Below are 26,587 nucleotides of genomic sequence, written 5' to 3'. Positions count from 1 at the left end.
GAGGCACTGATTGGCTGACAAATATTACGAAGGCTCCTATTGGTTGAGGCTAAAATATTGCGTCATACAAGACACAAACATGTCTATGGCACACAAAGAGAACGTACACACACACACAAATGTACATACACACACACAAATGTACATACACACATGAGACAGTAAAAACGTACATAATAGACATATTTTTATGCCCAAACATTAATATTTATTATTAAAATTGTTAAGACCAGCTTGTTGACATTCCGTTTTCTTTAATATCTGAGTCCACCATTTTCTATGACCACAATACTAATAATCGCGGGGAAGAGCACTAAACCGGTATGGAATACACAGCATCTCTCCTGGAACGGCATTCTTAGTGTTATTGTATTAGAGAAAATATTACCACACAGAGCTTTAACTCTAACAGCCAAGTTCTTGATGTTATTCAACCCTGGAACAAATATTATCAGAGTAACTGTGTCTGGTCCAGTACTGGTGTGTCTGGACCAGTACTGGTGTGTCTGGACCAGTACTGGTGTGTCTGGACCAGTACTGGTGTGTCTGGACCAGTACTGGTGTGTCTGGACCAGTACTGGTGTGTCTGGACCAGTACTGGTGTGTCTGGACCAGTACTGGTGTCTGAACCAGTACTGGTGTCTGGACCAGTACTGGTGTCTGGACCAGTACTGGTGTGTCTGGACCAGTACTGGTGTGTCTGGACCAGTACTGGTGTGTCTGGACCAGTACTGGTGTCTGGACCAGTACTGGTGTCTGGACCAGTACTGGTGTGTCTGGACCAGTACTGGTGTGTCTGGATCAGTACTGGTGTCTGGACCAGTACTGGTGTGTCTGGACCAGTACTGGTGTCTGGACCAGTACTGGTGTCTGGACCAGTACTGGTGTGTCTGGACCAGTACTGGTGTCTGAACCAGTACTGGTGTCTGGACCAGTACTGGTGTCTGGACCAGTACTGGTGTGTCTGGACCAGTACTGGTGTGTCTGGACCAGTACTGGTGTGTCTGGACCAGTACTGGTGTGTCTGGACCATTACTGGTGTGTCTGGACCAGTACTGGTGTGTCTGGACCAGTACTGGTGTGTCTGGACCAGTACTGGTGTGTCTGGACCAGTACTGGTGTCTGGACCAGTACTGGTGTGTCTGAACCAGTACTGGTGTCTGGACCAGTACTGGTGTCTGGACCAGTACTGGTGTGTCTGGACCAGTACTGGTGTGTCTGGACCAGTACTGGTGTGTCTGGACCAGTACTGGTGTGTCTGGACCAGTACTGGTGTCTGGACCAGTACTGGTGTGTCTGGACCAGTACTGGTGTGTCTGGACCAGTACTGGTGTGTCTGGACCAGTACTGGTGTCTGAACCAGTACTGGTGTCTGAACCAGTACTGGTGTCTGGACCAGTACTGGTGTCTGGACCAGTACTGGTGTCTGGACCAGTACTGGTGTGTCTGGACCAGTACTGGTGTGTCTGGACCAGTACTGGTGTGTCTGGACCAGTACTGGTGTGTCTGGGCCAGTACTGGTGTGTCTGGACCAGTACTGGTGTGTCTGGACCAGTACTGGTGTGTCTGGACCAGTACTGGTGTCTGGACCAGTACTGGTGTGTCTGGACCAATACTGGTGTCTGGACCAGTACTGGTGTGTCTGGACCAGTACTGGTGTGTCTGGACCAGTACTGGTGTGTCTGGACCAGTACTGGTGTCTGGACCAGTACTGGTGTGTCTTGCATAACAAGATCCATACATGTCTTGCAGAGAGAGACAGGGTGACCTGGCTGTGACAAGCTAGGTGAGGTCACAGGCGTTCTGAGTATCTGTGAGCTGGCTGTGACAAGCTAGGTGGGGTCACAGGTGTTCTGAGTATCTGTGAGCTGGCTGTGACAAGCTAGGTGGGGTCATAGGTGTTCTGAGTATCTGTGAGCTGGCTGTGACAAGCTAGGTGGGGTCACAGGTGTTCTGAGTATCTGTGAGCTGGCTGTGACAAGCTAGGTGGGGTCACAGGTGTTCTGAGTATCTGTGAGCTGGCTGTGACAAGCTAGGTGGGGTCACAGGTGTTCTGAGTATCTGTGAGCTGGCTGTGACAAGCTAGGTGGGGTCATAGGTGTTCTGAGTATCTGTGAGCTGGCTGTGACAAGCTAGGTGGGGTCATAGGCGTTCTGAGTATCTGTGAGCTGGCTGTGACAAGCTAGGTGGGGTCATAGGCGTTCTGAGTATCTGTGAGCTGGCTGTGACAAGCTAGGTGGGGTCACAGGTGTTCTGAGTATCTGTGAGCTGGCTGTGACAAGCTAGGTGGGGTCATAGGTGTTCTGAGTATCTGTGAGCTGGCTGTGACAAGCTAGGTGGGGTCATAGGTGTTCTGAGTATCTGTGAGCTGGCTGTGACAAGCTAGGTGGGGTCATAGGTGTTCTGAGTATCTGTGAGCTGGCTGTGACAAGCTAGGTGGGGTCATAGGTGTTCTGAGTATCTGTGAACTGGCTGTGATAAGCTAGGTGGGGTCACAGGTGTTCTGAGTATCTGTGAGCTGGCTGTGACAAGCTAGGTGGGGTCATAGGTGTTCTGAGTATCTGTGAGCTGGCTGTGACAAGCTAGGTGGGGTCATAGGTGTTCTGAGTATCTGTGAACTGGCTGTGATAAGCTAGGTGGGGTCACAGGTGTTCTGAGTATCTGTGAGCTGGCTGTGACAAGCTAGGTGGGGTCATAGGTGTTCTGAGTATCTGTGAGCTGGCTGTGACAAGCTAGGTGGGGTCATAGGTGTTCTGAGTATCTGTGAGCTGGCTGTGACAAGCTAGGTGGGGTCATAGGTGTTCTGAGTATCTGTGAACTGGCTGTGATAAGCTAGGTGGGGTCACAGGTGTTCTGAGTATCTGTGAGCTGGCTGTGACAAGCTAGGTGGGGTCATAGGTGTTCTGAGTATCTGTGAGCTGGCTGTGACAAGCTAGGTGGGGTCACAGGTGTTCTGAGTATCTGTGAGCTGGCTGTGATAAGCTAGGTGGGGTCACAGGTGTTCTGAGTATCTGTGAGCTGGCTGTGACAAGCTAGGTGGGGTCACAGGTGTTCTGAGTATCTGAGGGGGTCAGATAAAGGGAGTGTTCGTGTATAGAATTATCTGTAAGTTGAATTGTTATAGGCCTACAGGATGTCTATGAGTGGTTATAGGCCTACCAGGGTGTCCACGAGCTGTTATAGACATACCAGGGTGTCTATGAGTTGTTACATGTGTACCAGGGTGTCCATGAGCTGTTATAGGCCTACCAGGGTGTCCATGAGCTGTTATAGGCCTACCAGGGTGTCCACGAGCTGTCATAGGCATACCAGGGTGTCTATAAGTTGTTACATGTGTACGAGGGTGTCCACGAGCTGTTATATGCCTACAAGGGTGTCCATGAGTTATAGGCCTACCAGGGTGTCCACGAGCTGTTATAGGCCTACCAGGGTGTCTGAGTGGCAGGTGTGAAGACTGTTAGTGGCAAGTGGACGCTACTGATTGTACTCCAGGAAGACTGTTAGTGGTAAGTGGACGCTACTGATTGTACTCCAGAAAGACTGTTAGTGGTAAGTGGACGCTACTGATTGTACTCCAGGAAGACTGTTAGTGGTAAGTGGACGCTACTGACTGTACTCCAGGAAGACTGTTAGTGGTAAGTGGACGCTACTGACTGTACTCCAGGAAGACTGTTAGTGGTAAGTGGACGCTACTGACTGTACTCCAGGAAGACTGTTAGTGGTAAGTGGACGCTACTGACTGTACTCCAGGAAGACTGTTAGTGGTAAGTGGACGCTACTGACTGTACTCCAGGAAGACTGTTAGTGGTAAGTGGACGCTACTGACTGTACTCCAGGAAGACTGTTAGTGGTAAGTGGACGCTACTGACTGTACTCCAGGAAGACTGTTAGTGGTAAGTGGACGCTACTGACTGTACTCCAGGAAGACTGTTAGTGGTAAGTGGACGCTACTGACTGTACTCCAGGAAGACTGTTAGTGGTAAGTGGACGCTACTGACTGTACTCCAGGAAGACTGTTAGTGGTAAGTGGACGCTACTGACTGTACTCCAGGAAGACTGTTAGTGGTAAGTGGACGCTACTGACTGTACTCCAGGAAGACTGTTAGTGGTAAGTGGACGCTACTGACTGTACTCCAGGAAGACTGTTAGTGGTAAGTGGACGCTACTGACTGTACTCCAGGAAGACTGTTAGTGGTAAGTGGACGCTACTGACTGTACTCCAGGAAGACTGTTAGTGGTAAGTGGACGCTACTGACTGTACTCCAGGAAGACTGTTAGTGGTAAGTGGACGCTACTGACTGTACTCCAGGTAACATTGCAATTCTAATCTGTGATGGTATAACGGTATATCAGTACTATTATCACATACTATCCCTTATGTGGTATACCTCACTTAAATAACATTCAAACCTTTGTGTAGAGTATACCTCAGTGTATACCTGAAGTATACATACCAGATATACCCAGGGTATATACTTAAATAGATGTAAAATATCTGATTGGTGATAAAATATACTCCAGCAGTATAAATGACCAAGTATATCTGCTGGTCTGAAGTTATCACCAATCTACCCAGTATATACACCGTATATACATCAGTATACTGTATATACGTTAGTGTTGTGTGGGACTATCTTCTCTCTGGGACTACACCGATGGCAGCGTTGATGTCGTACTTGTTCGTAGCCCTGGAACAATCCACATTGTACCACCAGTCACATACAAGGTAGTCCTGGTTGAACAATGTTCCATTGGGACAGAGGAAAGATCCCATCTTACCTCCGTTAAGACAGATGTGGAACACCTGTGTAGGAGACATTGCTGAATTACACTACAGACTGTTTCAAAATGATGGAACCAGTTTCAAAGGGAACTGCTTTGAAATTGGGATCATTCATTTTGAAACACCCTGTACTATCACTATTACTACTGTGACTACTACTACTGCTTAATTACTACTACTACTATTACTTATGTTTCACTTCACGTGTCCCGTAGCTGGGTTGGTAGTGCACTCAGCTCACACTGAAGTCCGTGGTTCGATCCCCGGTACGGCTGGAAATATTAGGACGTATTTCCTTAAGGCACCTGCTGACCCTGTTCACCTAGCAGTAAAATAGGTACCTGGGTGTTAGTCGACTGGTGTGGGTCGCATCCTGGGGACAAAACTGACCTAACATGCCTGAAATGACCCCCGAAACTCTCTCCAGGTAAACTCCAGGTTAACAATGGGCTTTCTAGATAAGGGGGCTACGACCCCCCTACGTCCACACACTGGCAGTACAGGTGTGGACGAAGGGGGTCACGACCTCTCCTGTCCAGTAGCAGAGATGAAACAAGATCAGTCTTGCAACAGAACATCCATATATCTCACCATCCTCACAATAAGATCACAGTAAACTGGTGATATTAGAGCAGACAAAACAACCACTGTGAAAGAATAGTGAAATTCCAGGCGATTTCGTGACTTCTCACATAATGAGGCCTGGTCACAGACGGGGCCGCAGGGGCGCTGACCCCCGGAACTGTCTCCGGGTATCTCCAGGTAATGCGAGAAGTCACGAAAGCGCTTGAAATTTCACTATTCTTTCACAGTAGTTGTTTTGCATATATTACCCTATTAATTACCATCTGGAGAGAGTTCCGGGGGTCAACGCCCCCGCGGCCCGGTCTGTGACCAGGCCTCCTTAGGTCAGTGTCCTAGGATGCGACCCACACCAGTCGACTAACACCCAGGTACCCATTTTACTGATGGGGAACATAGACAACAGGTGGAAAGAAACACGTCCAATGTTTCTACTCTGGCTGGGAATCGAACCCAGGCCCTCACCGTGTGAAGCCAGAGCGTTAACCACCAGGCCACCAGAGCCCCTGTTTCCTTATTCTACAAAATTTAACTCCTCATAAACTGGATTAAGATCAGATCAACAGACATAATATTTGTACCTGTTGCCCAGCATCCGCTATTTACGGGAGGATCTGCAACATATATTCACATAAATCATACCACGGGTGGGGTTAGAACCCGCGGTCAAGTCTCAAAACTCCAGACCATGACTAATGGGACGGTCTGGAGTTTTGAGATTCTCTGATCGCGGGTTCTAACCCCGCCCGAGGTATGGTTTGTTTCGTGAGTCGAGTTAAATTCACATGTTTGTCTTACGAACCTTCTATTCCTAAGACCATTAAAAATTCGTAGGGGGTCTAAGGCTGTCAACTGAAAAATGAGAACCCAAGACCAACAGTGGTCTTTCAGTGTATTGTTATACATAATTACATAGACAGTAAGAGGCACTAACCTGGCAGTGTGTTTCTGGATCAGCGAAGTAACCGCCCCACTGTTGGTCCAGGCAGGAGAAAGTTGTCTTGGGTACTGCTGAGTACTGTGGGTAGTTTACTGACAACTCTGCTCCCCTTCCAACCTGTCAACCAGTGATGGTATTACTGTACTTATCATGCTGGGATGATATATCTACACTTGCTAAGATGCTGGTCTACTGGGATGATACATCATTCTAAGATGCTGGTCTACTGGGATGATACATTTATCATTCTAAGATGCTGGTCTACTGGTATGATACATCTATCATTCTAAGATGCTGGTCTACTGGGATGCTACATCATTCTAAGATGCTGGTCTACTGGGATGATACATCTATCATTCTAAGATGCTGGTCTACTGGTATGATACATTTATCATTCTAAGATGCTGGTCTACTGGGATGATACATCTATCATTCTAAGATGCTGGTCTACTGGGATGATACATCTATCATTCTAAGATGCTGGTCTACTGGGATGATACATCTATCATTCTAAGATGCTGGTCTACTGGGATGATACATCTATCATTCTAAGATGCTGGTCTACTGGGATGATACATCTATCATTCTAAGATGCTGGTCTACTGGTATGATACATCTATCATTCTAAGATGCTGGTCTACTGGGATGATACATCTATCATTCTAAGATGCTGGTCTACTGGGATGATACATCTATCATTCTAAGATGCTGGTCTACTGGGATGATACATCTATCATTCTAAGATGCTGGTCTACTGGGATGATACATCTATCATTCTAAGATGCTGGTCTACTGGGATGATACATCTATCATTCTAAGATGCTGGTCTACTGGGATGATACATCTATCATTCTAAGATGCTGGTCTACTGGGATGATACATCTATCATTCTAAGATGCTGGTCTACTGGGATGATACATCTATCATTCTAAGATGCTGGTCTACTGGGATGATACATCTGTCATTCTAAGATGCTGGTCTACTGGGATGATACATCTGTCATTCTAAGATGCTGGTCTACTGGTATGATACATTTATCATTCTAAGATGCTGGTCTACTGGTATGATACATCTATCATTCTAAGATGCTGGTCTACTGGTATGATACATCTATCATTCTAAGATGCTGGTCTACTGGGATGATACATCTATCATTCTAAGATGCTGGTCTACTGGTATGATACATCTATCATTCTAAGATGCTGGTCTACTGGGATGATACATCTATCATTCTAAGATGCTGGTCTACTGGTATGATACATCTATCATTCTAAGATGCTGGTCTACTGGTATGATACATCTATCATTCTAAGATGCTGGTCTACTGGGATGATACATCTATCATTCTAAGATGCTGGTCTACTGGGATGATACATCTATCATTCTAAGATGCTGGTCTACTGGGATGATACATCTATCATTCTAAGATGCTGGTCTACTGGGATGATACATCTATCATTCTAAGATGCTGGTCTACTGGGATGATACATCTATCATTCTAAGATGCTGGTCTACTGGGATGATACATCTATCATTCTAAGATGCTGGTCTACTGGGATGATACATCTATCATTCTAAGATGCTGGTCTACTGGGATGATACATCTATCATTCTAAGATGCTGGTCTACTGGGATGATACATCTATCATTCTAAGATGCTGGTCTACTGGGATGATACATCTATCATTCTAAGATGCTGGTCTACTGGGATGATACATCTATCATTCTAAGATGCTGGTCTACTGGGATGATACATCTATCATTCTAAGATGCTGGTCTACTGGGATGATACATCTATCATTCTAAGATGCTGGTCTACTGGTATGATACATCTATCATTCTACACATCATTCTCAGAGGTGTGTTAAAAGGCATAATTACATCACAACTTCGTTTAAGATAATTGATAGTGACTCACTGCTAGGTCCAGTTGCTTGGCACTGCCTGAAGGTTGTTGGCCCTCTGATGTGGCACTGCTTGCTGTGACCTCCACTGGAGCAGCTGTGACCTCCACTGGCGCTGGAGTAGTTGAGGGTAGAGCAAAGTGTTGTGAAGTAGGGGTTGTGGTAAGTGATCCTTGATCCCACGGACCAGCAGTGCCAGGCACTGCTTCAAGAGTCCATGGAGCGACAGTGCCAGGCACTGCGTCAAGAGTCCATGGAGCGACAGTGTCAGGCACTGCTTCAAGAGTCCGTGGAGCGACAGTGCCAGGCACTGCTTCAAGAGTCCGTGGAGCGACAGTGCCAGGCACTGCTTCAAGAGTCTGTGGAGAGACAGTGCCAGGAACTGCCACATTATCAGGGTCGTACTCAACATCATACTGTAAAACTTTCTTAATCGGGACACTAACAGTGGATTTTGCGAGGTCAGAGGTCACTGGCGCATCAGTAGCTGAAGTCACCTTGTTGACTGAGAGGTCATGTTGCTGGCTGACATCATTACCAGAGAGGTCAAGTTGTTGACTGGTTTCAGTGACGGGGATGTCAAAGCCTTGGTTGACCTGTGCTGGAAGGTCAAAGCCCTGGTTGACCTCTGGTACTGTGCTATCAAAGCCTTGGTTGACCTGTGCTGGAAGGTCAAAGCCCTGGTTGACCTCTGGTACTGTGCTATCAAAGCCTTGGTTGACCTGTGCTGGAAGGTCAAAGCCCTGGTTGACCTCTGGTATTGTGCTGTCAATGCCTTGACTGAACTGACCTTCTGATTCGTCAAAACTCTGGTTGAATTGGCTTGCCTGGCTGTCAAACTGCTGGTTGACGACATATCCTGGATACTCATAACTTGGGTTGAACTCAGTTGTCGGCAGGTCAAGTTCTTGGCTGACCTCATGAATTGGGTTGTCAAAGGCTTGACCTACACGAGTTACTGGGACATCAAAGCCTTGGTTGACCAGGCCTGTTCTTACATCAAAGCCATGACTGACCTGGCTTGTCACTATATCAGAGACCTGGTTGACTTCTGGTGTTGGGTAGTCAGAGACCTGGTTGACTTCTAGTGTTGGGTGGTCAGAGACTTGGTTGACTTCTGGTCTTGGGTAGTCAGAGACCTGGTTGACTTCTAGTGTTGGGTGGTCAGAGACCTGGTTGACTTCTAGTGTTGGGTGGTCAGAGACCTGGTTGACTTCTAGTGTTGGGTGGTCAGAGACCTGGTTGACTTCTGATCTTGGGTAGTCAGAGATCTGGTTGATCTCTGGTGTTGAGTGGTCAAAGACCTGGTTGATCTCTGGTGTTGGGTGGTCAGAAACCTGGTTGACCTCTGGTCTTGGGTAGTCAGAGACCTGGTTGTCTTCTGGTGTTGGGTGGTCAGAGACCTGGTTGACCTCTGGTCTTGGGTAGTCAGAGACCTGGTTGTCTTCTGGTGTTGGGTGGTCAGAGACCTGGTTGACCTCTGGTCTTGGGTAGTCAGAGACCTGGTTGTCTTCTGGTGTTGGGTGGTCAGAGACCTGGTTGACCTCAGCATCAGGAAGTGGGAGGTCATGACTAAAGTCAGCATCAACATCAGTGTCAGCTGGTGGCAGGTCAAGGAAGCTGCTGAGGTCAGATGCTACTGCTGACACTGTCCGCTGGTCCTGTCGGTGAATATTATTATTATGGGAAGCACTATACCCGTATGGGTCATGTAGGTGTGGATAAGATGTATGGTCATGTAGAAGGTATGTATGAGATGTATGGTCATGTAGAAGGGATGGATGAGATGTATGGTCATGTAGAAGGTATGGATGAGATGTATGGTCATGTAGAAGGTATGGATGAGATGTATGGTCATGTAGAAGGTATGGCAGAGTTACAGAAATTATCAGTTTTACCTTATTGGTTGATACAATCGACTGTTCTTGTTCTCCAGTAGTCACTTGTTCACTGGGGATGCGTTCACTGGGGATGCGTTCCCCATAACTTGGTTCTCTAGCAGGGCTGTGTTCTTCACTGGTGTGTTGCTGGTGTTCCTGTTCACCATGGCTGTGTTCACCATGTTCACCATGGTGGTGGTGGTGATCCAAGCCGTCAAGTAGGCTGGCATATGCCTGTAGGCAGAAGAAAAATAGTTTCAGAGAGAATGCTATTAGACAACAAGACGGGCAACCATCTACATTCCCCACACAATCTGAGGCGCGGCTGTCAAGCTGACAGCAGCTTAAGCTTCCCAAGCTTAAGTTGTATCTCTAGAATAAATAATGATAATTATTATTATTATTATTATTATTATTATTATTATTATTATTAATTTGACCTCTAAAAAATATATGAAATTTAAGGCAGATTTAACTGAGAAAATAATGATAAAAGGGGCCACGACCCAGCCAGGGGGGCCACGACCCAGCCAGGGGGGCCACGACCCAGCTAGGGGGGACACGACCCAGCCAGGGGGGCCACGACCCAGCCAGGGGGGCCACGACCCAGCCAGGGGGGCCACGACCCAGCTAGGGGGGACACGACCCAGCTAGGGGGGACACGACCCAGCCAGGGGGGCCACGACCCAGCCAGGGGGGACACGACCCAGCTAGGGGGGCCACGACCCAGCCAGGGGGGACACGACCCAGCTAGGGGGGACACGACCCAGCCAGGGGGGCCACGACCCAGCTAGGGGGCCACGACCCAACCAGGGGGGACACGACCCAGCTAGGGGGGCCACGACCCAGCCAGGGGGGACACGACCCAGCTAGGGGGGACACGACCCAGCCAGGGGGGCCACGACCCAGCTAGGGGGCCACGACCCAGCCAGGGGGGACACGACCCAGCTAGGGGGGACACGACCCAGCTAGGGGGGCCACGACCCAACCAGGGGGCCACGACCCAGCCAGGGGGCCACGACTCATCCAGGATAGCCTCGACCCCGCCAGGGGGGCCACGACCCAGCCAGGGGGTCAACGACCCAGCCAGGAGGGCCACGACCAAGCCAGGGGGGCCACGACCCAGTCAGGGGGGCACGACCTAGCTAGGAGGACCACGACCAAGCTAGGGGGGCTACGACCCATCCAGGGGGCCTCGACTCCGCCAAAAGGGTCACGACCCAGCCAGGGGGGATCACGACCCAGCCAGGGGGGCCACGACTCCCCAGAAGGGCCACGACCCAGCCAAGGGGGCCACGACTCATCCAGGGGGGCCTCGACCCCGCCAGAAGGGCCACGACCCAGCCAGGGGGATCACGACCCAGCCAGGGGAGTCACGACCCAGCCAGGAGGGCCACGACCCAGCCAGGGGGGCCTCGACCCAGCCAGGGGGGCCATGACCCATCCAGGGGAGTTACGACCCATCCAGAGGAGTCACGACCCATCCAGGGGAGTCACGACCCAGCCAGGGGAGTCACGACCCAGTCAGGGGAGTCACGACCCATCCAGGGGAGCCACGACCCATCCAAGGGAGCCACGACCCATCCAGGGGAGCCACGACCCATCCAGGGGAGCCACGACCCATCCAGGGGAGCCACGACCCATCCAGGGGAGCCACGACCCATCCAGGGAAGCCACGACCCATCCAGGGGAGCCACGACCCATCCAGGGGAGCCACGACCCCCAGTTTGAGAAACATTTTAACAGATTATTTGAAGATCTTACCTGAGATACCAGCAGTGATATTACGACACAGACGACCCTCATCTTGTTGTGGTAGCAGTGGTGGTAGTAGTGGTGGTAGTAGTAGTGGTAGTTGTGGTAGTTCTTGAGCTCGGTGAAGAAGCTAAAAAAAAAATATATATATATATATATATATATATATATATATATATATATATATATATATATATATATATATATATATATATATATATTTATTTATTTATTTAGATGTCTACCCGTCCCGGGATTGAACCTGGGCCGTTAGGTTGTGAGCTCAAGGTATCTTAGATGAGAGTAAGAGAGACACGGAGGTTATTATTATATTGTAAATTTGTGATTAGCTAATGATGAGTTGTGTCAGAGTGTTGGAACACAACTCATTATTACCTAGATGTTGTAATGGTTAACTCTTTTGAAATTATCTGAAGGTGTTGTTACGCCATTGATGCCACACACACAAGCGACCCCTGGTTGTCTTCAAGACCCCTGGTTGTCTTCAAGACTCCTGGTTGTCTTCAAGACCCCTGGTTGTCTTCAAGACTCCTGGTTGTCTTCAAGACCCCTGGTTGTCTTCAAGATCCCTGGTTGTCTTCAAGACCCCTGGTTGTCTTCAAGACTCCTGGTTGTCTTCAAGACCCCTGGTTGTCTTCAAGATCCCTGGTTGTCTTCAAGACTCCTGGTTGTCTTCAAGACCCCTGGTTGTCTTCAAGACCCCTGGTTGTCTTCAAGATCCCTGGTTGTCTTCAAGACCCCTGGTTGTCTTCAAGACTCCTGGTTGTCTTCAACACTCCTGGTTGTCTTCAAGACCCCTGGTTGTCTTCAAGATCCCTGGTTGTCTTCAAGACCCCTGGTTGTCTTCAAGACTCCTGGTTGTCTTCAAGACCCCTGGTTGTCTTCAAGATCCCTGGTTGTCTTCAAGACTCCTGGTTGTCTTCAAGACTCCTGGTTGTCTTCAAGACCCCTGGTTGTCTTCAAGATCCCTGGTTGTCTTCAAGACCCCTGGTTGTCTTCAAGACCCCTGGTTGTCTTCAAGACCCCTGGTTGTCTTCAAGATCCCTGGTTGTCTTCAAGACCCCTGGTTGTCTTCAAGACCCCTGGTTGTCTTCAAGATCCCTGGTTGTCTTCAAGACCCCTGGTTGTCTTCAAGACCCCTGGTTGTCTTCAAGACCCCTGGTTGTCTTCAAGACCCCTGGTTGTCTTCAAGACTCCTGGTTGTCTTCAAGATCCCTGGTTGTCTTCAAGACTCCTGGTTGTCTTCAAGACCCCTGGTTGTCTTCAAGACCCCTGGTTGTCTTCAAGACCCCTGGTTGTCTTCAAGACCCCTGGTTGTCTTCAAGACCCCTGGTTGTCCTCAAGACTCCCTGGTTGTCTTCAAGATCCCTGGTTGTCTTCAAGATCCCTGGTTGTCTTCAAGACCCCTGGTTGTCTTCAAGACCCCTGGTTGTCTTCAAGACCCCTGGTTGTCTTCAAGACCCCTGGTTGTCTTCAAGATCCCTGGTTGTCTTCAAGACCCCTGGTTGTCTTCAAGACCCCTGGTTGTCTTCAAGACCCCTGGTTGTCTTCAAGACCCCTGGTTGTCTTCAAGACCCCTGGTTGTCTTCAAGACTCCTGGTTGTCTTCAAGACCCCTGGTTGTCTTCAAGACCCCTGGTTGTCTTCAAGACCCCTGGTTGTCCCTGGTCGTCTTCACGACCCCTGGTTGTCTTCAAGACTCCTGGTTGTCTTCAAGACTCCTGGTTGTCTTCAAGACCCCTGGTTGTCTTCAAGACCCCTGGTTGTCTTCAAGACTCCTGGTTGTCTTCAAGACCCCTGGTTGTCTTCAAGACCCCTGGCTGTCTTCAAGACCCCTGGTTGTCTTCAAGACTCCTGGTTGTCTTCAAGACCCCTGGTTGTCTTCAAGACCCCTGGTTGTCTTCAAGACCCCTGGTTGTCTTCAAGACCCCTGGTTGTCTTCAAGACCCCTGGTTGTCTTCAAGACCCCTGGTTGTCTTCAAGACCCCTGGTTGTCTTCAAGACCCCTGGTTGTCTTCAAGACTCCTGGTTGTCTTCAAGACCCCTGGTTGTCTTCAAGACCCCTGGTTGTCTTCAAGACTCCTGGTTGTCTTCAAGACCCCTGGTTGTCTTCAAGACCCCTGGCTGTCTTCAAGACCCCTGGTTGTCTTCAAGACTCCTGGTTGTCTTCAAGACCCCTGGTTGTCTTCAAGACCCCTGGTTGTCTTCAAGACCCCTGGTTGTCTTCAAGACCCCTGGCTGTCTTCAAGACCCCTGGTTGTCTTCAAGACTCCTGGTTGTCTTCAAGACCCCTGGTTGTCTTCAAGACCCCTGGTTGTCTTCAAGACCCCTGGTTGTCTTCAAGACCCCTGGTTGTCTTCAAGACCCCTGGTTGTCTTCAAGATCCCTGGTTGTCTTCAAGACCCCTGGCTGTCTTCAAGACCCCTGGTTGTCTTCAAGACTCCTGGTTGTCTTCAAGACCCCTGGTTGTCTTCAAGACCCCTGGTTGTCTTCAAGACTCCTGGTTGTCTTCAAGACCCCTGGTTGTCTTCAAGACCCCTGGTTGTCTTCAAGACTCCTGGTTGTCTTCAAGATCCCTGGTTGTCTTCAAGACCCCTGGTTGTCTTCAAGACCCCTGGTTGTCTTCAAGACTCCTGGTTGTCTTCAAGACCCCTGGCTGTCTTCAAGATCCCTGGTTGTCTTCAAGACCCCTGGTTGTCTTCAAGACCCCTGGTTGTCTTCAAGACCCCTGGCTGTCTTAAACTGGAACTAGTATACCTCAGGTAGTTGATCAACCCGGCTGCGGTGCAACAGATTTAATCCTCCAGACGTATAGTAACACAGCTTCAGGAATGGGTACGATTGCAGGGAGAGGTCAGAACAGGCATCTTGGATGCTGACAAAGAGCTCTTCGTCCAGTTAACTGGAGCTAACTTCCACTTCCTCAGATCAAACCTACCTTACCCCCCTCCCCCCACAGGTTCAACACAGCCCCTGCGGGTTTAGCACTGCCAGGAGACACGAAAAACTGAAGGGTTTACCGCATCTTCCAGGACTTCCAGAAAGTTTTTGATGAGGTAAAAAACAGAATATTACTGCAATGGGTAAATTGAGAGACAATTGAGGTATTAGTGAGGCATAAGTGAGGTATAAGTGAGGTATAAGTGAGGTATAAGTAAGGTAAGTGTGGGACATCAGCAGATAAATGGTTTCCTGTTAAGAGTCACAGCTAGAAAGTCTTAACTGGGGATCCCTCAAGGTCCAGTCCTTGGTCTAATTATGTTGTGATAACAGGTGTTATAGCAGGTGTTATAGCAGTTAAGGTTGTGATATTACTGGTGTTATAGCAGGTGTTAAGGTTGTGATATTACTGGTGTTACAGCAGGTGTTATAGCAGTTAAGGTTGTGATATTACTGGTGTTATAGCAGGTGTTAAGGGTGATGTAACAGGTGTTACAGCAGGTGTTATAACAAGTGTTAAGGTTGTGATATTACTGGTGTTATAGCAGGTGTTAAGGTTGTGATATTACTGGTGTTATAGCAGGTGTTAAGGTTGTGATATTACTGGTGTTACAGCAGGTGTTATAGCAAGTGTTAAGGTTGTGATATTACTGGTGTTACAGCAGGTGTTATAACAAGTGTTAAGGTTGTGATATTACTGGTGTTACAGCAGGTGTTATAGCAAGTGTTAAGGTTGTGATATTACTGGTGTTACAGCAGGTGTTATAGCAAGTGTTAAGGTTGTGATATTACTGGTGTTACAGCAGGTGTTATAACAAGTGTTAAGGTTGTGATATTACTGGTGTTACAGCAGGTGTTATAGCAAGTGTTAAGGTTGTGATATTACTGGTGTTATAGCAGGTGTTATAGCAAGTGTTAAGGTTGTGATATTACTGGTGTTATAGCAGGTGTTATAACAAGTGTTAAGGTTGTGATATTACTGGTGTTACAGCAGGTGTTATAGCAAGTGTTAAGGTTGTGATATTACTGGTGTTATAGCAGGTGTTAAGGTTGTGATATTACTGGTGTTACAGCAGGTGTTATAACAAGTGTTTAGGTTGTGATATTACTGGTGTTATAGCAGGTGTTAAGGTTGTGATATTACTGGTGTTATAGCAGGTGTTAAGGTTGTGATATTACTGGTGTTACAGCAGGTGTTATAACAAGTGTTTAGGTTGTGATATTACTGGTGTTATAGCAGGTGTTAAGGTTGTGATATTACTGGTGTTACAGCAGGTGTTATAACAAGTGTTAAGGTTGTGATATTACTGGTGTTATAGCAGTTGTTAAGGTTGTGATATTACTGGTGTTATAGCAGGTGTTAAGGGTGATGTAACAGGTGTTACAGCAGGTGTTATAACAAGTGTTAAGGTTGTGATATTACAGGTGTTATAGCAGGTGTTAAGGTTGTTATATTATTGGTGTTACAACAGGTGTTAAGGGTGATATAACAGGTGTTACAGCAGGTGTTATAACAAGTGTTAAGGTTGTGATATTACTGGTGTTATAGCAGGTGTTAAGGTTGTGATATTACTGGTGTTATAGCAGGTGTTAAGGGTGATATAACAGGTGTTACAGCAGGTGTTATAACAAGTGTTAAGGTTGTGATATTACTGGTGTTATAGCAGGTGTTAAGGGTGATATAACAGGTGTTACAGGTGTTAAAGCAATTGTTAAGGTTGTTATATTACTGGTGTTATAGCAGGTGTTAAGGTTGATATAACAGGTGTTACAGGTGTTAAAGCAATTGTTAAGGTTATATTACTGGTGTTATAGCAGGTGTTAAGGCTATGATACAACAGGTGTTACAGCAGGTGTTTAGGCTATATAACAGGTGTTACAACAGGTAAGATACTGAGAGGAGACACGATCACAACATGTCTGGAACTCTGAAGAAACACGATCACAACATGTATGGAACTCAAGAGGAGCCACAATCACAACATACACGATACCAAGAAGTCTCAACACAGTATATTCAGCTTAATACTGATATTTAAGTCACATTACTGTTCAGAATTATTCCTTTTTCCGCTTTTATTGTTTTCTTGACTATATTTTATATATTATCAGAGTTTCCCCCGTTACCCGTTTTCTTTCACTAGTATTTCCCGTTTTCTTTAATGAGTATTTCCCGTTTTCTTTCACTTATAAAGGTCGTTTTTTCACTGTTATTTTCTGGTTGTTCTGTCAGCTACAACGTTATGTACTTCACTGTCAGCTGTGTCAGCACTGAACATGTTAGTTTCATGTCATGTTCTGTCAGCTTGTTAATTGAGAAGTGTCAGTCCCTCAAGTCTTCCTCTCAAATCATCAATTTGCCCATACGGGTTTGTGTCCCAGGTGATTTCTTCCCGTTTTCTGTCTGGTAGAAAACGGGGATTAATGTGTCATATTAAGTGGTATTCAAGGCATTTTTTTAATATTTTTTAAGTAATTTCTGGTCTGGCAGGTCATCATGGGTTTAAGGCTGTCATGTTGGTCTATGACCACTCCAGAGGTCAACTAGTCCATCAAGTGGGTCTATGACCACTCCAGAGGTCAACTAGTCCATCAAGTGGGTCTATGACCACTCCAGAGGTCAACTAGTCCATCAAGTGGGTCTATGACCACTCCAGAGGTCAACTAGTCCATCAAGTGGGTCTATGACCACTCCAGAGGTTAACCAATCCCTCAAGTGGGACTATGACCACTTCAGAGGTCAACCAGTTCCTCAAGTGAGTCTATGATCACTCCAGAGGTCAACCAGTCCTTCAAGTGGGACTATGACCATTCCAGAGGTCAACTAGTCCATCAAGTGGGTCTATGACCACTCCAGAGGTCAACTAGTCCATCAAGTGGGTCTATGATCACTCCAGAGGTTAACCAATCCCTCAAGTGGGACTATGACCATTCCAGAGGTCAACCAGTTCCTCAAGTGGGACTCTGAACACTCCAGAGGTCAACCAGTCCTTCAAGTGGGACTATGACCACTCCAGAGGTCAACCACTCTCTCAAGTGGGATATTCAGTGTATGGATGTCATGTTGGGTGCGAGGAGGTCAATAGGTCAGTCGGGTACATTAATCCTTACCTGAGCTCCTCCACCCACTGAGGCAACGATCGTACTGGTAACCTCCCCGGCGAGTTGGTGTTTTTATACTTGGAGGAGGCGAGTGGGCGGGGCCAAGTTAAAGGTGGGCGGGACCAGGCTACCTAGTGGGCGGAGCCAAGTTGAAAAGGTGGAACACTTGGGGGTCAAATTACGAAATTTTTAATGAAGCGTTTTGTGTACATTTGCATCTGGTATTGTCAGTGTTATTATTACTTAAAGTCGTGATCAAGGTACAGTGGGAAGCGTATATACGAGCGTAGGTAGTAGTAATATCAAGGTACTAGCTGGGATGTTGATGTTTATGTTGTTAATGCACTATTTATTATTATTATTATTATTATTATTATTATTATCATTATTATTATTATTATTATTAAAGTGTTTAGCGATCCAGTAATGATAGATCAGGACATATACACTAACATACACACAAGATATACACACACCTCTCAATACATACACACAAGATATATACACACCTCTCAATACATACACACAAGATATACACACACCTCTCAATACATACACACAAGATATACACACACCTCTCAATACATACACACAAGATATACACACACCTCTCAATACATACACACAAGATATACACACACCTCTCAATACATACACACAAGATATACACACACCTCTCAATACATACACACAAGATATACACACACCTCTCAATACATACACACAAGATATACACACACCTCTCAGTACATACACACACCTCTCAATACATACACACACCTCTGAATACATACACACAAGATATACACACACCTCTCAATACATACACACACCTCTCAGTACATACACACACCTCTCAGTACATACACACACCTCTCAGTACATACACACACCTCTCAGTACATACACACACCTCTCAGTACATACACAACTTCTCCCTACAGTGGGACATACACACACCTCTCAGTACATACACACCTCTCAGTACATACACACACCTCTCAGTACATACACACACCTCAGTACATACACACACCTCTCAGTACATACACACACCTCAGTACATACACACACCTCTCAATACATACACACACCTCAGTACATACACACACCTCTCAGTACATACACACACCTCTCAGTACATACACACACCTCTCAGTACATACACACACCTCTCAGTACATACACACACCTCTCAGTACATACACACACCTCTCAGTACATACACACACCTCTCAATACATACACACACCTCAGTACATACACACACCTCTCAGTACATACACACACCTCTCAATACATACACACACCTCAGTACATACACACACCTCTCAGTACATACACAACTTCTCCCTACAGTGGGATCTTCACAACAGCTTCCGGCACAATGTACCAGGAACTACAAATGGACAAAAAAGTCTATAATTTTAATATCCCTCTTGTTATTCTCTATAATTTGCTAATAATTGAAGACAATATGTTTTTTCAAACCAAGGACGAGCGTTTTAAATGTGACCTTGTGTGCACTCACGATTATGTATGTACATGTGTACGTACGTACATAGATACTCATGTGAAAGTACGTACATGGATACACGTGCACATACTCATAATAATAATAATAATAATAATAATAATAATAATAATAATAATAGCAATAATAATAATAATAATAATAATAATAATAATAATAGCAATAATAATAATAATAATAATAATAATAATAATAATAGCAATAATAATAATAATAATAATAATAATAATAATAATAAAAATAATAATAATAACAATAATAATAATAATAATAATAATAATAATAATAATAATAATAATAATGGTGAATAAGTGCAAGAGATGCTTATGAAGCCAGAAATATATTGTAACCAATGGTGGGCCAGGAGCCGAGACTCAACCCTTGCAACCACAAATAGGTGATGACAGCCTAGATGAAAAACAGTCATTATAACTGACACAACAGGGACAAAATACCTTATAAGTTTGAAACTTAAGGTCAATACGGGTTAATGAGCGGTCAATCAGAGCGCCAGTCAGAGGCAGGCAGTTCCTGGATGTCAACAATAACAAACACCACGTGGGTCATGTTTACGTGTTTTCGCGGGAAAATACAAGGTAAACAAAACCACGTGCGTTATGTTTACAAGTTATCCAGGGAAAACTGAATATTATTACAATCACTACTACTATTGCTGCTGCTGACTGTGCTACTACTAATAATATTACTATCGTTACTACTACTAGCAGTTACTACTACTGCTATTATTATTACTTCTATTACTGTGGAAAATTATGGAAATGAGGCGCAGAGATATATTTCTGAATAATTTTACCCACATAATTTACCAATTTATTAAGATTATCAATATATATATATATATATATATATATATATATATATATATATATATATATATATATATATATATATATATATATATCCTTCCTGACCCACACACTCTGGAATATATAATTTTAAATGCATAAAAAGTTGATACCAGTAACAAGTCACACTCCAACAGCACGTCAAGTTAATACTTGACGTGCTGCTGGAGTGTGAGCAAAGTAACATTTATGAAGGGGTTCAGGGAAACCGGCAGGCCGGACTTGAGTCCTGGAGATGGGAAGTACAGTACCTGCACTCTGAAGGAGGGGTGTTAATGTTGCAGTTTAAAAACTGTAGTGTAAAGCACCCTTCTGGCAAGACAGTGATGGAGTGAATGATGGTGAAAGTTTTTCTTTTTCGGGCCACCCTGCCTTGGTGGGAATCGGCCAGTGTGTTAATAATAATAAAAAAAATAAAACCAGTAACAGAGCCTGGTTGATCAGGCGGTGATCCACCATGAGGCCTGGTCACAGACCGGGCCACGGGGGCGTTGACCCCCTGGAACCCTCTCCAGATATATTTCTGATAACTCTGGTAAATTATAACGTAGTAGTGTGTGTTGGGTTTATAACTTGAAGAGAATCTGTTAAGTATACATCACGAAAGTAATATATGCAGATTAGGACAAACTTAAAAAAAAAGATTAACCGGAGCGCTCACCACAGATATATTAGGCCTTTAGTATTTAAAGGCCTCTTCCTAAGGCCTACTTAATAAATACAACCTAAACTGATGCTGTACTCCTTCCTAAGTGGATGTGACCTGGACCTGACTAGCCTGGGTCAGTGGCTTAAGCCGGTAGATGACTTGGACCTGCCTGGCATGGGTCAGTAGGCCTCCTGCAGTGCTCATGTGATCTTGTAGCTAGGTAACAATGGAAGTCCCCAATACCGTCTTCTTTTGACTCCTTCAAATGTAAATTTCCCAGTACTCCAGCACACCAAGATTATAGTTGACTTGATATATTAGAGAGGCCTAACCCACACTACTGTAGCCTGGTAAACGTCACCCACACTACTGTAGCCTGGTAGACGTCACCCACAGTACTGTAGCCTGGTAGACGTCACCCACACTACTGTGGCCTGGTAGACGTCACCCACACTACTGTAGCTAGCCTGGTAGACGTCACCCACACTACTGTAGCCTGCTAGACGTCACCCACACTACTGTAGCCTGGTAAACGTCACCCACACTACTGTAGCCTGGTAGACGTCACCCACAGTACTGTAGCCTGGTAGACGTCACCCACACTACTGTGGCCTGGTAGACGTCATCCACACTACTGTAGCCTGGTAGACGTCACCCACACTACTGTAGCCTGGTAGACGTCACCCACACTACTGTAGCCTGGTAGACGTCACCTACACTACTGTAGCCTGGTAGACGTCACCCACACTACTGTAGCCTGGTAGACGTCACCCACACTACTGTAGCCTGGTAGACGTCACCCACACTACTGTAGCCTGGTAGACGTCACCTACACTACTGTAGCCTGGTAGACGTCACCCACACTACTGTAGCCTGGTAGACGTCACCTACACTAATGTAGCCTGGTAGACGTCACCCACACTACTGTAGCCTGGTAGACGTCACCTACACTACTGTAGCCTGGTAAACGTCACCCACACTACTGTAGCCTGGTAGACGTCACCCACAGTACTGTAGCCTGGTAGACGTCACCCACACTACTGTAGCCTGGTAGACGTCACCCACACTACTGTAGCCTGGTAGACGTCACCCACACTACTGTAGCCTGGTAGACGCCACCCACACTACTGTAGCCTGGTAGACGTCACCCACAGTACTGTAGCCTGGTAGACGTCACCCACAGTACTGTAGCCTGGTAGACGTCACCCACAGTACTGTAGCCTGGTAGACGTCACCCACACTACTGTAGCCTGGTAGACGTCACCCACACTACTGTAGCCTGGTAGACGTCACCCACACTACTGTACCCTGGTAGACGTCACATACAGTACTGTAGCCTGGTAGACGTCACCCACACTACTGTAGCCTGGTAGACGTCACCCACACTACTGTAGCCTGGTAGACGTCACCCACAGTACTGTAGCCTGGTAGACGTCACCCACACTACTGTAGCCTGGTAGACGTCACCCACACTACTGTACCCTGGTAGACGTCACCTACAGTACTGTAGCCTGGTAGACGTCACCCACACTACTGTAGCCTGGTAGACGTCACCCACACTACTGTAGCCTGGTAGACGTCACCCACACTACTGTAGCCTGGTAGACGTCACCCACACTACTGTAGCCTGGTAGACGTCACCCACACTACTGTAGCTTGGTAGACGTCACTCACACTACTGTAGCCTTGTAGACGTCACCCACACTACTGTAGCCTTGTAGACGTCACCCACACTACTGTAGTCTGGTAGACGTCACCCACACTACTGTAGCCTGGTAGACGTCACCCACACTACTGTAGCCTGGTAGACGTCACCCACACTACTGTAGCTAGCCTGGTAGACGTCACCCACACTACTGTAGCCTGGTAGACGCCACCCACACTACTGTAGCCTGGTAGACGTCACCCACACTACTGTAGCCTGGTAGACGTCACCCACACTACTGTAGCCTGGTAGACGTCACCCACACTACTGTACTGGTAGACGTCACCCACACTACTGTAGCCTGGTAGACGTCACCCACACTACTGTAGCCTGGTAGACGTCACCCACACTACTGTAGCCTGGTAGACGTCACCCACACTACTGTAGCCTGGTAGACGTCACCCACACTACTGTAGCCTGGTAGACGTCACCCACACTACTGTAGCCTGGTAGACGTCACCCACACTACTGTAGCCTGGTAGACGTCACCCACACTACTGTAGCCTGGTAGACGTCACCCACACTACTGTAGCCTGGTAGACGTCACCCACACTACTGTAGCCTGGTAGACGTCACCCACACTACTGTAGCCTGGTAGACGTCACCCACACTACTGTAGCCTGGTAGACGTCACGTCCACACTACTGTAGCCTGGTAGTCACCCACACTACTGTAGCCTGGTAGACGTCACCCACACTACTGTAGCCTGGTAGACGTCACCCACACTACTGTAGCCTTGTAGACGTCACCCACACTACTGTAGCCTGGTAGACGTCACCCACACTACTGTAGCCTGGTAGACGTCACCCACACTACTGTAGCCTGGTAGACGTCACCCACACTACTGTAGCCTGGTAGACGTCACCCACACTACTGTAGCCTGGTAGACGTCACCCACACTACTGTAGTCTGGTAGACATTACCCACACTACTGTAGTCTGGAAGACGTCACCCACACTACTGTAGCCTGGTAGACGTCACCCACACTACTGTAGCCTGGTAGACGTCACCCACACTACTGTAGGTAGACGTCACCCACCCGCCTGCAGCCTCGTAGACGTCACCCACACTACTGTAGCCTGGTAGACGTCACCCACACTACTGTAGCCTGGTACACGTCACCCACACTACTGTAGCCTGGTAGACGTCACCCACACTACTGTAGCTGGTAGCGTCACCCACACTGGTAGCCTGGTAGACGTCACCCACACTACTGTAGCCTGGTAGACGTCACCCACACTACTGTAGCCTGGTAGACGTCACCCACACTACTGTAGCCTGGTAGACGTCACCCACACTACTGTAGCCTGGTAGACGTCACCCACACTACTGTAGCCTGGTAGACGTCACCCACACTACTGTAGCCTGGTAGACGTCACCCACACTACTGTAGCCTGGTAGACGTCACCCACACTACTGTAGCCTGGTAGACGTCACCCACACTACTGTAGCCTGGTAGACGTCACCCACACTACTGTAGCCTGGTAGACGTCACCCACACTACTGTAGCCTGGTAGACGTCACCCACACTGCTGTAGCCTGGTAGACGTCACCCACACTACTGTAGCCTGGTAGACGTCACCCACACTACTGTACCCTGGTAGACGTCACCCACACTACTGTAGCCTGGTAGACGTCACCCACACTACTGTAGCCTGGTAGACGTCACCCACACTACTGTAGCCTGGTAGACGTCACCAACACTACTGTACCCTGGTAGACGTCACCCACACTACTGTAGCCTGGTAGACGTCACCCACACTACTGTAGCCTGGTAGACGTCACCCAACATACTGTAGCCTGGTAGACGTCACCCACACTACTGTACCCTGGTAGACGTCACCCACACTACTGTAGCCTGGTAGACGTCACCCAACATACTGTAGCCTGGTAGACGTCACCCACACTACTGTAGCCTGGTAGACGTCACCCACACTACTGTAGCCTGGTAGACGTCACCCACACTACTGTAGCCTGGTAAACGTCACCCACACTACTGTAGCCTGGTAGACGTCACCCACACTACTGTAGCCTGGTAGACGTCTCCCACACTACTGTAGCCTGGTACACGTCACCCACACTACTGTAGCCTGGTAGACGTCACCCACACTACTGTAGCCTGGTAGACGTCTCCCACACTACTGTAGCCTGGTACGTCACCCACACTACTGTACCCTGGTAGACGTCACCCACACTACTGTAGCCTGGTACACGTCACCCACACTACTGTAGCCTGGTAGACGTCTCCCACACTACTGTAGCCTGGTACACGTCACCCACACTACTGTACCCTGGTAGACGTCACCCACACTACTGTAGCCTGGTACACGTCACCCACACTACTGTACCCTGGTAGACGTCACCCACACTACTGTAGCCTGGTAGACGTCACCTACACTACTGTAGCCTGGTAGACGTCACCCACACTACTGTAGCCTGGTAGACGTCACCCACACTACTGTAGCCTGGTAGACGTCACCTACACTACTGCAGCCTGGTAGACGTCACCCACACTACTGTAGCCTGGTAGACGTCACCCACAGTACTGTAGCCTGGTAGACGTCACCCACACTACTGTAGCCTGGTAGACGTCACCCACACTACTGTAGCCTGGTAGACGTCACCCAACATACTGTAGCCTGGTAGACGGTTAAATAAACACTTAGTGCACAACCACACCGCCATATTGGACCCTACCCCCGCTGGTGTGATGGTTCATTTTCCAATTCCTGGTTTATATTTTCACTCATACCAACAATACATTTTAAGTTTGTACACTAAATTTAACGTTGCAGTTTCATAAGTGTAGCATAAAGCACCCGACGGGCAGTGATGGAGTCAATAATGAAAGTTTTTCGTTTTCGGGCCACCCTGCCTTGGTGGGAGGAGGTCAAAAGATTACAGAGGTACATAATGGGTCCAGGGACTGGGCCTCAAAGTTTTGATAGCTGAGCAAGTTACAGAGGTAATGAATTCACAATTTACAAAGGTAATGAACTCACAATTTACAAAGGTAATGAACTCCAGGTAGGTCTAGTCACAATCATGACAAGTTACAAAGGTATTTACAGATGACAGAGGTACACAATGGGTCCAGGGACCGGGCTCCAAAGTTTTGATGGCTGAACTAGGTACAAGGTAATGTCGGCCGATGTGTTAATAATAAAAAAAATAATGGTAATAATAATTATAAATGATAATAATTATTATTGTATAACAGATCAAATATAAATGTACATAATTATTGTCTTGAGTTTAAATAATCAAAAATCCTGAAGTAAACACAAGGAATATAATACCAGAGAATAATGTTATTCTGCTCATACTTGACATTGTTAATCCTTGACTAAGACAAGAAATTCTCAGGTGAAAGCTGCTTCACCTATCGCACCTGTGTTAGGGGTAATTAAAGGTCACAATTGCTCGTTTCTCTGGTGTATTTTTTTTTCTTAATTCTTTTTGAGTTACCCATTACGGCGCCGCGGGGAAAAAGCGCGGGAAAACTTTCACCCCCCGAGTCTCTTTGAGTTTCGCTCGTACGATAGTTTTCGTTATTCACGTTGAGTTTCTTTGGAGTTTTGAGCTAAATATTATGGAATTGTGCCGAGGTTTTTGAAATTGATCTAACAGTAGTTTCTTTAAGGATCGTTCGGGTACGTTATGTTTAGCTCACACGCATCTAAAAAGTAGATAAATATTGTACTAAACATTTAGAATAGCAGTGAAATATTGTGAAAATAATGTTCAAGAGGCAGATGATCAGCGCATCTTCATTTCTGCCATATTGTCGACCTTATATATATATATTTTTTTAAAAGAACTATGCATGAGAATTCTATATAATCTCATATATATATTAAAACAAATAATATAATCCCATATATAAAATATAGAAGATATTAAATACAAAGGGATATTTTTAGATTA

General features: G+C 46.7%; 2 protein-coding genes across 3 annotated transcripts in view; both read right to left on the bottom strand.

Moving 5' to 3' along the window:
- Positions 1-1,590: 1,590 nt before the first annotated feature.
- On the bottom strand, positions 1,591-18,023 carry LOC128702537 (cell surface glycoprotein 1-like). 2 transcript variants are annotated; one of them, XM_070105398.1, is made up of 7 exons: positions 17,916-18,023; positions 11,854-11,974; positions 10,108-10,323; positions 9,316-9,870; positions 8,224-9,282; positions 6,300-6,422; positions 1,591-4,804 (listed from the first exon to the last, which is right to left on the bottom strand). In XM_070105398.1, exons 2-7 carry the CDS (start codon positions 11,893-11,895, stop codon positions 4,631-4,633), a joined length of 2,169 nt encoding a protein of 722 aa, XP_069961499.1. In that variant the 5' UTR covers positions 11,896-11,974; positions 17,916-18,023; the 3' UTR covers positions 1,591-4,630. The 2 variants fall into 2 exon arrangements, with proteins under 2 accessions (XP_069961499.1, XP_069961498.1); XM_070105397.1 differs by having other exon boundaries at positions 8,224-9,870.
- An 8,275-nt stretch (positions 18,024-26,298) lies between these two features.
- The window catches only part of LOC128702539 (lysine ketoglutarate reductase/saccharopine dehydrogenase), a 68,060-nt gene continuing 67,771 nt past the window's right edge, over positions 26,299-26,587 (bottom strand). The window contains exon 8 of the mRNA XM_070105416.1: positions 26,299-26,339. Within this exon, the coding sequence (XP_069961517.1) occupies positions 26,299-26,339 (41 nt within the window). The remainder of the gene's footprint in view (positions 26,340-26,587) is intronic.

Source organism: Cherax quadricarinatus, chromosome 98, assembly GCF_038502225.1.
Source record: "Cherax quadricarinatus isolate ZL_2023a chromosome 98, ASM3850222v1, whole genome shotgun sequence".
NCBI lineage: Eukaryota > Metazoa > Arthropoda > Malacostraca > Decapoda > Parastacidae > Cherax > Cherax quadricarinatus.
This window is presented reverse-complemented; position numbering and strand designations above follow the sequence as displayed.